Source organism: Asparagus officinalis, chromosome 1, assembly GCF_001876935.1.
Source record: "Asparagus officinalis chromosome 1, Aspof.V1, whole genome shotgun sequence".
In the NCBI taxonomy this organism is placed as follows: Eukaryota; Viridiplantae; Streptophyta; class Magnoliopsida; order Asparagales; family Asparagaceae; genus Asparagus; species Asparagus officinalis.
Genome location: NC_033794.1, coordinates 63,630,880 through 63,645,872, shown reverse-complemented (window position 1 = coordinate 63,645,872; position 14,993 = coordinate 63,630,880). Strand labels below are relative to the sequence as shown.

Genomic DNA, 14,993 nt, shown 5'->3' with positions numbered 1-14,993 from the left:
TTGACATAAACCAAGTTTTAAAACTTTATAAAATAATTTTATAGACTTAATAAAATATGTATATAATGATTGTTAATTCCATAAACCAATAACTCAATATTTTCACAAATTTATATTTATAAAAACTTGAAAATCAAAAACCAAAACGTGTGTATATATATATATATATATATATATATATATACACACGTTTTGGTTTTTGATTTTCAAGTTTTTATAAATATAAATTTGTGAAAATATTGAGTTATTGGTTTATGGAATTAACAATCATTTATATATATATATATATACATAGAAACCAATAAAATGTGTGTATATGATATTGAGCTTAAATTATTTAACACACATAATATAAACATAGAACTAAATTACCCAAGCTTGATAGATCTTCAATGAGCTCTTCTTGGTAAACATGGATGAAGTTTGAACTTGAATCTTTGACTTGAATTGTGCATACAACCTCCATTGGATATGATCGTGAAAGCTCAATTTCATCCATCCTCCAACTCATTGTTTGCCTAGAATAAATAAGAAAATACAAACACTAGACAAACAATACTAGTTGTAAATTGTTTGTAAAAACATCATCAAAACAAAAAGGCTGACAACTCTTTTCAATCTCTGATACCGCTGATAAAACTGAGTTTAAAATAGACAAATAATATGGGAAACTTGCAACATGTTTTATTAACTGAGTGCTCGAATAAATAACGTAGCAGGAAACAAACCGGCAGCTGAAAATAAGCAACAACTAACCCATGATTAACAAAATTCCTAAGCTCATGGGATTCTCCTAAAAAACAGAAACAAAATAATCTATTCCCAAAAAGAATAGGTCCACTGCTATTATTCTGTTGGACATAAAACATAGAACTTAACAGGTGTCATCTCTTATATTAAATACCTATTAAAATTTTCATCCCAAAATAATATTTGGCTTTTAAGTCGCATATCTGAATACTTCTAAATACTATTCTGGAATGCCCAACTTACTGCAACTTACCTTTTACTTGCCATAAGAACTAAGAAGAAGAAAGAACGAAAAAGAAAATCATTTCAATGACTTGAACCAAAACAACCTAACTTTAGCAAGTGCATTGCACATGGCTGTATCCACTGCGCGTTTACATGTGGTTGTTTGTAGACGCATCAAATTTGCATCATTCACTCCCCCTCCTTCCCTCAAAATCTTGCAGAAAAATCCTACAAGAAGGCCCTTCGTAGAAATGAGAACATGACCACGATCACCGCACTAATTTCATATCAGGGCTAACAGTTAACATATATGTGCAATGAAATACTGAACTATTACGGCAATGAAGAACCCAATATAATCATTATCATTAGAATTAGTGTCGAAATAAGTGCTATAAATGTCTACTTTCGCCTTGTATGATTTTCTATAGCATGTAGTCTGTATAAACTCTTACCAAATGTTACAGATCGAGGTTGTGGTCCAACTAAATTCATTTAAATGTGATTGTTTCTAAAGGACTGTTTGGTTGGTTGTCGTTTTTTTTCCGACGGTTACTGTAGCTATCAGGCTGTAGTAACTTCCACTCGTTTACGCTGTTTGGTCGTGCAAATAAAATGCTAATGTGGCTGTAAAAAAATACCACTTGGCAATAGCTGTCAAATCCGGTTTTCTAACCACGGTAACTTCCACGTGATTTACATAAAAGAACCAAATTAACATGCCTTAGATCCATCAGTCTCACTCTAAATCCTAATTTGAAGGAGACATACACTTGTGGAGGATAAAGCATTGATATGTCCATCCCTCGGAAAGAATCACAAACCAATCCCATCCTTTATTCCTCACACACATCCTTGTTGGGAATCTAATGTGCCGAACTCATGTTCCTCCCTTTGCTTCCGCACCCACGAGTACTTGTTTCCAATCCCTAGCTATATTAGCTAGCTACCAACTTTTTCTTTTTCTTTTTCTTTTTTAAGTTTTTATAGGTAAAATTTTATTCTGCCTTTCTATATTCTCCAGCTAACAACTTTTGGTTGTATCGGTGAAATTTACGTTGTTCTATAACAGTGCCATCCGAGTCATTAGACGCGCAAAATCTATTGAAAATGCGCTACGTAAAAGGTTAGGATATTGAGGGCTAGTGGTCTAAAACCCATAGGAGTTGTTATTAATTTACTGTCTTCTATTTTTATTCCTGTTTATTTTTATTTTTTTAATTAACGTTTCCTGTTTACTTTAGCAGTCATGGGTCCAAATTAGAAAGTTAACCACAACATACATGATTCTCTTGCCGTGATATTAATTGAATACAAATTTTATCAGAATATTTTCCATCCGAGAGGCACTTCGGCCTAATCACGACCACCCGCATATATTTCCCCTATCAATTGAAATCTCAACCCTCGAAATTGGAGCGCTCCATTGGCTTCTCGCAAGGAAATGTTCGGATAGGATTCATATTATGGTCTCATCTAATCTCGCTTTGAGCAATTTGTTTGATGCTCCTATCAAGGAACCAGGCTGGTACTTTTGATTGAATATTTTCACACTTAAAACACTTTTTTTGATGAGATAATTAGTTGGATCAATTGCGAATAGACCCCCTCATAGTATCACCCAATTGAAAGCAGAACCCATGTACTCCAATTTGTTGCGAACAGACCCTCTACTCTACAGTATTGGCCCGTATGTGCGAATAAACCCTCTTAGTGAATTTTTCAGCTCTTTTAAAAAATAAATAAATAAAATAGCAAAGGAGAGTCTATCCTCACGAATAAAGATACTAAGGGGTCTACTCGTCTCCTCAAACATTTTTAGCAATTTTAAAAAGTACAAAAGAAATTCACTCGGGGGGGGCCTATTCGCAAAAATAGAACTACACAGATTCTCTTCGCAATTGGGCGATACTATAGGGGATGTGTTCGCAATTAACCCTTAAAGTAGATACTTTTAATAGTCACATAAGTGTTTGGTTTAACCCCCTTCAACTCACGTAAAACCAATCAAAGGAGGGTAAATTATGGACAATACCCAACATAGGTTACATAGTAGATTACCTCCGCTATACCATCCTTCCCATTACTTTCTAGAGAGGTAGGATGATGATTATGGCTCTCTTATTAACTTCTCTTCAACACGACTTCTCTTCTTGCCGCGTTAGCCAAAAAATGGACTATTATCGGGTGGACTTCAGTTAAGGAAATTTGCCGCGTTAGCCAAAAAATGAATGTACTGAACAAAACAATACTTTTTTTTTTTTGAATTAATGTACAAATCTTCAAGCCCACTGAGATGGGCATCATTTTGGAAGCATTTTGGGAGCACTGGTAACTAGACTACCAACCTCAAACTATTTTTACACTATAATAAAAGAACAAAAGCGTAGGTTTCTTCACGACTCATAAATCTTGATAACATCACAAGAGAGGCCCCGCAGTTTGTTTTTTTTTTTTTTTTAAAGGGTACAAGAGTAATATCTATTCGTAGCTAATTAGCTATCATTCTTGGTGCGCTAGCAAATGCAATAGTAGACCGACTATGCTACAGAAACTAATTTGGATTCAAGTTCAGGATTGATTCGCATGGGGCCCGCCGCTCAATAGGGTCGGGTCCGACCCGGGTCCCATCAATTCCACCGTCCTCCAGTCGGTCTAGGCTTGGTACCTACAGCGAAAGATGACTTATCGTCTTATTCTTCCAAAGAGATAACACAAAGGCGTGGGAATGAACACCAGAATTAAAAGACTTGCTCACTTTGACAAAATAGCGGAGCCCGTCTCTAGGTGGTGCACTCACACAATAAATGCGAGGGAATAATAAGCAAAAAAATCAAAAAAAATAGAGAACTCCCGAGAGGTTCGTCTTTATCCCTTCGCCCGGCTGATTTTCTAGGTCGTAATGCTTTCAGACTGTTTGAGCGTTGGTGTTCAATTTGGCTACTAGCACGCAGAAAGCAAACGATCAACAACGTCCTTTTTTTGTATTTTGAGGGAACAAACACCTGTAATTCTCGTCATCCGAGATGCACAGGATGATGTTAAGTTGATCAAGTCCAATATCTGCACATGTCATATGAAAGAGTAAATATAACTACGCAAGGTTGACTGTTGAGACGCTCTGTACAACAGGTAATCTCCTATTAATCCTCATGATCCCTTAATCAGGATTTTCAGACTCCTGATAACAGAGTCCTCTCCCCCCTCGTTTAACGTTGTTTTTTGTGGTAAGAATTAGATATCGAGGGAACATGCTAGTTGGCATGGATGCTACTTCTCCGTACCGCAGGCTGCATTTTATTTGAGAAAATTGGTAGGCACGAACCGCTATGAAGTACTAAGTTGAAGATACCTTCAAGACTTGAGAGGCATGAACCTGAGATTATAATACTACTTCAGTTCTTTGGTTTAGTGTATGCCTATAAGCCACGCCATGGTAGAAATCGTAGCACATGATCACCGCCAGTAGAATATTCTTAACCCAGCACATGTGATTAAAATACAACAACAGTTATTAATTGACAACGCGCTTATCTTCTCTAGGATAGCAGCGACAAAGGTAGGAAGAATCCAAAGAAAATAAGAAAGTAAATTACTACACAATAATAAAGGGAAGTAAAGCAGGTCAAGGTCATCCGAGCCTTATAATTTATGATGGGAATACTAAAAGTTTGTTTAACCATGGGCTTCGTCAATAACAAAGAAGAGACTATTTTAATAGTGGCATTGCCAGCAAAAGAAGGGACACATTATTCCCAACGAAATTTATAAAGCACTCAATCATGTTTGCATAACATAGTTTACACCTTATAGGACCAGTTTTTAATTATATTTTCTACCTTAGCAAAAGTACATAAACACTGGTCCCTCTTTGTTCTAAAATTGGCCAATATCGACTGCAGTCTTTGACTCTTCGTACGTATATTTGGTGGCCTCTTATCCCATCCCATGTGACTTTTTCCTCTCTATTCTTACCTCAAATCTACAACTTTGTTCTCTCCTCTTCTTCCTCAAATTGTAAAGAAGTCGGCAAAGAAATTATTCTCTGAAAGAGAGCATCTCAATGGTCAGCAGCTAGAGCTAGAGCTAGAGCTACTAGTTGTATAGGGTTTTATGTACCATACAGCCCAAGTTGTTCATCTAAAGGTTGGCATTGGCATCTCTATAATAGAAGCAATAAGCCTCTTTGTTTCAGCTTTGCCTAAAACCTTTTCGTTTTCTTTTTTCCCCTTTTTTTCCCTATCTTCCCTTTTACCCTCTTAAGTCTAATTCAATCTGCAGTCTACAAATCCAGTTCCTATCGTCTGGTACTAAGAAAGTTCCTATCAGCGATGCTTAGAAAATATCCAATGATCTTGATTTAAGGCGTTAACGGTGCATCAAAGGGATATCCATCAAATTAGTCTTGTAGAAAAGAAAAATATTACACTTTGATTCTTAAACAGTGTCATAAAAGGTAACTCATAAATCGTCATATGATTTAGAGAGTATTTCTTTATATAGGAAATATTTGAGATGTATGCATACGTACAGAACCTGATGTTGAAATAAGAAATGCCCAAAAATCAATTATGGGCACAAAAAGTTTATACCGAGCATACCAACGATGATGAATTGAAAGACTTAATAACAAATGCAAACAGACCGATTCTGGAATCAAGATACTCAAGCATTGAAACTAACTTTTTTTTTAACTAAACACAGGACTTGGTTATCAATGATTTGGAGAAAAGCACTAGAGGAAAGTCATTACGTAAATTATATTATGAGACATTTAAACAGATATTCAAATCAGACAATAATCAGAAAATAAAAACAGCATCAAATATTCTTAAATCGAGAGACTAGTTAATTAAATAGAGTTAATAACAAAAAAAAGCAGAAGCAATCAGCGCCCCCTGCTGTTGAAATCTGGCAGTAAAGAAAATACAACAAACAGCATAAATAATGGATGTATATACAAAATCAGTGAAATTAGCAGCATTTTGCGAAGCACACAAATCAACATAGATGCTGACTAGTGAAAAGTAACAGAGTTAACCAAAGAGAACCTGACAATTCTCTAGAACTGATAGTCAGGGTTGAACGCAAGAGCCTCTTGGTATATGAGATCCTTCATTTGCTCCTCTGATAGAGCGTTCTGCTCAAAGTCGAAGCTGAAAGGCATCGAGCAGACTGGCTCATCGCTAATGTCATGCAAGGACGCGAGATAGGGATGTGCAAGGGCATCTTCCACTGAAAAAAATAAAAATTAGGAAAAAAAACCATTGGAGATGAATGAATACAGCAAGTACATGAATGATGGTTATAGATAAAGCATAATAATTAATAAGATCCATTCCTTCACGACAAAACTAGACTTTGGATTTTGGAAATTGGATAATTTGATCTAGTTTAGTAATAGTGTGAAGAACTATTTTTCCCAGTTTAATTAACTATGAGCACAGTTGATTCTTATGAAGATGTTATCAATATTTAGGCTTGTCTTGTATCAACAGCTACACACATATCCATCCAGAACTACGTACCTTGATTTTCATATGCCGCCATCTTAGATGCAGCTGTATGACATCATGTAACACTCGTTTATGGCCCCCGAATAACATTTTATAGTTTGGCAGTTCTGGAAATTCCTTTTCCAGACTTAATGCAAAAAATCAGACACCGTCTCCTTTTATATTCAAGATTTCAGGACTTATTCGGCAAAGCTCTGACAGATTGAGGGTGGATACAAGTTGAAATCAGATCAGGATTTAGATGAGTCCTTACATTCCATTTGATAAGTGAAGTTGAGCAGTCATTTGATGTCCTATACTGGTAGAAACTAGAAAGTAATCGCCCAAAATTTTCAACACTAACATATATGCCTCTGGACATTCTTACAATTTCCATTGCCTTGGGATATATTCGAATTTCTGCGATCATAACTTGCTCTTAAACTGGTCACACCAGACAACGAGTAACTGGATTGTAGGCCCATTTATGTTGTATTTTATTACCTCATATGTTGTAGAGGAGTTTTTTGGTCAAGGATTGGTCAATACTTTTTCATGAGGAACCAATTAACTTTTATTTAAATGCATATAACTAAATATTTCATGAGAGAACTATCATGCCGTCTCTCTTATATTTTCATTTGCACAATGGCCATTCACCTTTCACATGTGAGACGATAATTATCCAGTGAAAGCATATACAATGCACCTCATTTTGCAGATTAACGATTTGAGTTAGAACGTTTTTATAGATCTGTTTGTTATATTGCTGAAAAAAAACAAAGGTAAAACATATTGCTTTTATTTTAGTATTAAGCTATGGTTTATTTTGATATTTGGGATAAATATTTGACCCCGGTAAAAATATTTTTTGGCTAGCAAACTAGTGTTGTTTCTACCACTCATTTTGAAATATTCACAATGTACCTAGCATATAACTCGAATTTGGATAGTATCATACCAGTAATTCTCTGCCGAGGATCGAATGTCAACATCTTTTCAACAAGGTCAATAGCTGCTGGATGAACACGAGGAAACTTTTGAGGAAATGACTGCCGTGGATGGCGAGGAAGTTGGCCAATGTATCTTCTTGCATTTTCATTAACAAAGTCCAGGTCAGCCTCATCCGGAGTGCCAATAAGCTGCATGATGCATTTAAAAATATAACAACTTTAGCATTAAACTACAAAAATATCTATGTAACAAGTGGCAGCAATTACAATAACAGCAACAAAACCTTTATCTCAATTTCTACATAACAACTGCATATGAATATATGAATATATGAATATCGTGTTTGCGAAGTTTATTTACAACATGTTATTTATATATTACACGAAAAATGTAAAATTGTATTTGTCAGGTACGTATATCACGGTTGAAGCACACATGTTATTTATATATGCATGATCTATTTAACCCTGGAAACACATAATGTAAAATCATATTTGTCAGGTAAGCATATCACGGTTGAAGTATTACTCCATAGTGGATGTATCGGTCCTTTTTGAAGATAGTCAACTTAAATTTGATCAATAACTTGTGAGTTATAAACTGCACATTATACATAGTATTGTACTAAAAAAAGAGACCCCTATTTCACCAGCCAGCTGGTGCAGGCCATCCATCAATTTTGACTGTTATCTGACCTGCAATTAATTGATAGACAAAGTTTTGTAATAAGTAATAACTCATTTCTGGTCTGCCCTTAACATCAACAAAATTTCAGCAGTAACGCAAGCAGGAAGCCCCTCAAATAGATAAGGCAGTGCTACAGGCATCGAAAGAGGAATATGTAATTGTTACCTCTATTCTCCATCTTTTCAAGCTAACTAGCAAATAGTAATTAAGAATGCTAACTAGAAAATTATGAATAGTCATGTTCGTTAATCACTTAATTGTTACTTAAAAATACATATATCATATTTTAAATAAAAATATATATTTCTTATTTGTTACTTGCTTGTTTTGTTTCATAGACTTTTGCTTATGTTGGAGATTATCTTGCATTGCGATTTGTGGAAACTTATGAACTTCTCTATGTTATGCATGCTAATTAAGACTCTTTCGTGATTTAGTAGGTGAAATTATATTTCTTAGTCTTTTTATGTGACAATTTATAAACATGTTACTTATATGCTTCTTTGTCTTATGTTGAAAAATATTAGTTTGGGTTGTGCGCCTCAATTCAATGAGGCACGCGCATCGTTGTGCACCTTGCGCATGGTGCGCGTAAGAGGCTTTTGCGCCCTGCATTGCGCCTTGCACCTTGATAACACTGGTACCGACCAGTGTTAAAGTGACCTTCATGGCAAAAAGCGAAGTGGCCTTCAGGCATCCTATGGTACTGGTAGGTACAATCTGTCCCCGGGTTAACTAATAGTAATCGATACACATTCTCATGCTACTAGGTTATAATTTTCATATCCTTAGTGTGACAATTGAGGAAGTTTTATCAAATGTGACTTTATAGTTTCATTTGTATTATTTCTTAAATTTTGTGAAGATTCTTTTATGACTCTGTCACATGCTATTCGTAAAAGTCTCTTGTTTGAAATCTAATATATTTCTCAAATTATACTTTTGACGGTAGCTTATTTAAATTTAGTAATGATAATATTATAAACATGTCTGATCGACTAATGATAAGTTATCTACTCACTGAGTGTAAACTCACCCCATTGTTTTCAATTTTTTTAGATGAGAATTAGATAGTTTTATCTATAGCTTGGAGTTTGGGACATGAAAAGGATTTGCTAGAGAATGCTTCGATGTTGAGTTTATAGTTTTCTTAGACATATTGTTATGCTTATGTAATAAGAGCATTTCGACTCATTACAGTGAACTTGTTATAATATGGGTTTTTTTCGCTCTGAGACTTCCATATCAATAAAATTTGTTAGATGTTCAATTTTATTTGCAATATGGACGTACACAGCAGGCTAAGCATATGCCTTCGTACGTATTGTCGTTGTCATGCATCTCAAAATATGCTGCACGTTTTGGGGGCGTGACTGAACCACGCAAGAAGAGGAAATAGGAATATGTTCAGTGTATCATCATCTATGCCCATGAAGCCAAAGAGTTTATGGGTTTCCTACATCTTCATGTGCGAATCAGATAGAATCATAGAAATGAATAAGCTTGAGAAATCAAATGCATTAACTTTTAATAGAAAAAATAATCAAATTACGAATTATTTAAAATGAAGAAGGATAATTAATTATATGTGAGCATGATAAAAGAAAGATGACTAACCTCCATTAGTAATCTTAGCTGGTGCACATGATCTCTTCCGGGAAATAGAGGCTTGCGGTCCATCAACTCCATGAATATACAACCTACTGACCATACATCAATTGCTGCAGTATACTCAGAAGAATTTAACAGTAATTCAGGAGCTCGATACCATCTTGTAACAACATATTCCGTCATAAAATCAGTTTCTGTTGTAGTACGAGCAAGACCAAAATCACATATCTTTAAATCACAATTGGCATTTAAAAGGAGATTGCTTGGCTTCAGGTCTCTGTGAAGAACATTTGCAGAATGTATGTACTTTAATCCACGGAGGATCTGATATAGGAAATACTGCACAAGAAAAATAAGAAATGATTATAACGAGTTACTCACTTTGTTTAAAATACAATAATAGACATAAGATATAATATAACTAATAAAAGTATGGCACTTGAAACATCCCAGCAGCCAATCATGATTTTGATTTTGGTGTCTGTAATGAATATGTGGTCCATACAAAATAAAGAATGCAAAGGAAAAACCAAAGATGCTCACGTGTCATGGCACCATAAACATCATAAAGTTATTGCACAAGCCAAATGTTTCAGCAGTGTAAATGTTGGGACAAGCAGCATATATATAAAAATCAGGTCATTGTACAATTAATGCTTAATTTATCACAGGACTACAATTTCTATCTATCAATCTACCTATCTATCTATCTTGGTTTTAATCCTGCCAAAAAATGAAAGAAATCTGCTTTGGAATCCTAAGATGATAAAAATACTCATTAGGCTACCCATTACTAATTGATTCATCTGACATTCCTGTCCAGATGAGGTTAGTGGTGGAGCATTACTCATGTTTTAGGAAGCACCATAAAAGAACGACCAAATTAACTTATTAACTAATAGGAAGTGGAACTTCTCTCAGTATACGTTGTGCTATGTTATCAGTCTTTCCGTTAAGAGATTGCTAACAACCCATTACAGACCAGAGAAAGCAATGTGTTCCTATGAAAAAGTGACGACTTCTCGACGCCAAAAAAACCAAGACCAGACAGCACACAGAACTTAGGAGCCTTTGGTGTCATATTATACACTTACCTGTAGACATCTACAAAGATTAGCATTTTGCAGCAAACACAGATGTTTCATCAGTGAAAATTTGTAAATGCTTGGACAAATGTCAAATTCAACCATTCCTCTGAGATTTGAAATAAATGCTTTTGTGGTGGTTGTAGCGCAGACTAGGATAAACTAACAAAAGTGAATTGGAACAAGATATAGGAGAGCACATAAAACAAAAGGTTCAAATTAAGTGTTTTACATTAGAAACAGGAAACAAATCGCATAATCAGCTGTCAAGTAGCCACTTCCTTCAATTACATAATACATCGATATCCTGCTTGAAATCACTTCAACAGTGTGGGTTTGCTGAGATGGCCTTTCATCACCTTCTCAGTGTAAATTATATGGTGAAAACTGTAAATTCCCGGTTTCCAATATGAGAATCCCATAGTCTGACTGCGATCTTTAGTGGTTTCAGGAGAAAGAATGTAAGAGATGAATGTATTAACATACTACTGGAGTTATTGCCTATGGATTTTTAAAAAGCTAAACTTAGACTTTAATACTACAAGAGTATAACATTGCTCATATGGTCAGCTGCATTTATAATACAGTATCTCTAACATCTTCACACTTGTCTTGTAAACAATAATATAGAGACATGAAAATCAACAATCAGTACATCACGGGTTAACACTTAAGAGAAGATTACTTAGTTATATGTGATGACAGGACCACAGGAAAAGAAGTTTAAGCCTTTTCATGTCAAGTTACAATGCAATTCAGGGTAAAGGCAGGAAATTTGGAACCTAAAGGAGATTGCTGCAGGTTTACAAATTTCTTGCATGAGCAAGTAATCATAAGCCTATTACTGTGCAAAGAGGGTTACCTGACAATGTTCCTCAGATAAAGCCTGGTTGGAGCGAATAATCTGATGGAGATCGGTGTCCATAAGCTCGTATGCTATGTACACATCATTGAATGTTTCCCTGACAGGGGGTGGAATTATGTCTCTGACTGCAACAACCTACATTTCATAGAGAAAGGTAAAGTGAAACACATAACCCATGCTGCATGTAACATTCAAGCATATACGATACATGATGAAACTCCTACATAGCACTCAGAAATAATAGTTATTAAATTCTTTTTCAAGAAAAATGGCTGTCTAGCCAGTTTAACCAATAAAATGTTTCTTTCTTGGCACAACTATTGGACCAATAGTGTACTATGGCCACCAAGTTTTTCTCTCATGAACAAAAAAAATGCTATAAATAGCAAACAGCAAATTACGTTGTCTAATTCGTGATTTTGTGTTAGTAACATGCTAACAGGTGTCAGATATGTACTCTCATATGTATGTGACATGTCTCATGATTGTTCTAGGATATATCAAAATAAAGAATCAAGTCTTGCTGGGAAAAACTAGCAGTAATTTACTAATTTTGGAAGGAGACTTACTTTTGTTTGCCATATTCCATCCACTAGGGTACAAGGCATATCTAAGAGATTATATGTATATGAGAGACATTGATAATATCAAGTTTTTTCACATATATGAGACGACAATAGTTTCAGAGATCAGCGCCATCCATAATCCACAGATGTGCGTAGTTGGCAAGCCTGCAAAGCCTCCTTTTTATTATTATTAAAGTTCCAACTATTTTTTATGGATGCTACTGTACAGAAACCCAACCCATGAGGCTAATGTAAAAATGCCTTAGAAAGTACTCATCCTTCATACAACTTTCCAATTCCTTAACTTATTTATTTATTTTCTAGAGAAATGGTTCTTATTGGATTTGAAATTTCCTCCCAACTTTTTGATTGTTCATCTCTCACCCCCATCATTCTCAAGAAAAAATGCTCGGTCTTGGATCACCTTTTTGTTGATGAACTCTTCCTCGGTGTAAAGCAATTATGAGTGGTTCCTGGTCTTATCAACAAACGTGTATGACTAGAAAAGGCGTGTTTATTACCTGCAACTTTCAAGGTTTTCTAAGTAAACCCTCTCTTGTTATTGTGTCTATTTACATGCACTTCTCATGGTTTTGTAAGTAAGCCTCTCTAAATGATTTTGCAGTGTACACTAGCTATAAATTTGACATCTGTTTGCATAGGGTTACTGGTAAATGATAGCCGTAAGCTTGGTGTTTTAGAGCTTTCCTAATGGTAATAATGTTTCATAAACAATCCTACATGATGATAAGATAACACTCCTCATTAATTTCATCTTCCTTTATGCTTCAAACCCTTTTACCACAAAGGATTTTGTCCTAACATAAGCCATCCATCATTCACTAGTCGTGACAAAAAAGAAACAACATCTAAGTGAATACCACTCAATCAGACGATTCAGATCCAACATTCCCTCCTTATAGTTTCCAAAGTAACTCGAAACTTTCAGCAAGACTTCAGCTTTTTAGACAAGGCACCAACTTCTAACCCCGAAAAAGGAAAGTATACTTTCATTATCTAAAAAGCCTCCAAATTTTCATCTTTCTACTTCTTTTTTCCATAAAAATGGCAACTGCAAACCACTCTTCTCTCATAGTTTAATGACAAAAACAAGATTGAGAGTATAATGGGAAATTGTGTTAGGTTTATTAGGGATTAAAGTTAATGGCTTCTACGCTGAGGTATCTATTTCGTACAACTTATGATATTTGGACATACTTCAGACTAGCATTGTCGCACATGCATATGCATGTGCAAGAGAGGCGAAATTATTTTTTAGTAAATTTCTACGTCGACAATACATAGTATATCCGATTATAATGTGAGATCTTAAAACCTGAAGAAAGTATCCTTTTATCCTATTGGGAAATATAGTGCTTCTATCACCTGTTAATATTCATATATATATATATACTTGTTTTACAGGAGAATAAAATGGACATGCCGAATGCACAAAACTTATAATTTCCAAATAATAAAACACATATTTACACTTGACTTTTTTTGCTACACATTATTTTTCTTGAAAGAAACTCATAATTTTCATTTGTATACCTTTCAGGACATAAAATATAATGGATATGTAATTCATGGGCCCAAATCCTATATTCATGTCATTGTATGGTATAGAACACTTTAGAAAAGCAAAAAGGATAGAGAAAGTAAAAAAAAAAGAGAAACTTGTTTGTATGATATGGAATATTCTAGAAAACAAAAATGAAAGAGAAAGGAAAAGCAAGAGAAAATTGTCTCTTGTTAAATTACCCTCTTGCCCTGTTAATTATAGTAGAAATGAGAATATGGCCTTTCATTTATTTTTTGACTACCCCCTTTCATTTATTTTTTGACTACCTCCAATGTTCTTTGTATAGTAGAGTAAATTTGGAGATCAATCTCGGAACGGTTTTTCTAATGGGTGCTCACGGGGGCTTGTTAGGGGATGAGAGAGAGAGAGAAATGAATAGCAAGTGGGCCCTCCTGATTTGCACTAAATTTTCTCTCCTTGCTCAATCTCTCTCATGTCCTGGGGAGTGCCCATGGGTACCCATTAGAAAAAACCATCTTCGAAAACCAAAACGATGACTTAACAAAGACATAAAAGTGAATACCACTCATCATAACCGGCATTCCCTACTAATAGTTTCCAAAAAAAATCAATGAAAATTCAGTTTTTTAGAGAAGGCACCTACTGGAAACCCCAAAAAGGAGAACATGATAATCCCATCATCCAAAAAACTTCAAACTTTCATCTTTCTACTTATTTCATCCCAATACTTCAAACCACTTTTCTTTTTTTCCTTTCTTTTTTTTTTTGTTGCTTATTTTATACGCAAAGCTAAACTGATTAAGGAAAAAAGAAAAGAAAAGAAAAGAAAATTAACAAAAGACTATGATAGTAGCAATTGACATACATTTTCATGATCCATGTGCCTCAGCAACTTGATCTCCCTCAACGTCCTCTTCGCGTCGATCTTATTATCGAAAGCATTCCCTATCTTCTTGATGGCCACTTGCTCCCCAGTCTCCGAATTCAACGCCGAACTGATCCCGTTCCAAAAATAAAAAACCAAATTAAGTTAAAAAAAAGAGAGCCTCTTAAGAATCAGAGAGAGAGAGAGAGAGAGAGAGAGTGAGCTCACCACACGATTCCATAAGCTCCTTTCCCAATAGGCATGATAGGGGGCTTGTATTTGGCCGTGACCTCGAAAATGTTGCCGAACATGTTGTACTGGATGAATCGGCCGCCGTGGCTGAG

At 35.1% G+C, this 14,993-nt stretch overlaps 1 protein-coding gene across 1 annotated transcript in view; it reads right to left on the bottom strand.

Annotated features, from left to right (window-relative positions):
* The window catches only part of LOC109825148 (mitogen-activated protein kinase 1-like), a 9,447-nt gene continuing 234 nt past the window's right edge, over positions 5,781 to 14,993 (bottom strand). Inside the window, 6 exon segments of the mRNA XM_020391893.1 lie at positions 5,781 to 6,210; positions 7,432 to 7,612; positions 9,729 to 10,061; positions 11,670 to 11,807; positions 14,650 to 14,779; positions 14,878 to 14,993. The exon segment at positions 14,878 to 14,993 is cut by the window's right edge and continues 10 nt beyond it. Of these exon segments, the coding sequence (XP_020247482.1) occupies positions 6,038 to 6,210; positions 7,432 to 7,612; positions 9,729 to 10,061; positions 11,670 to 11,807; positions 14,650 to 14,779; positions 14,878 to 14,993 (1,071 nt within the window). The 3' untranslated portion in view covers positions 5,781 to 6,037.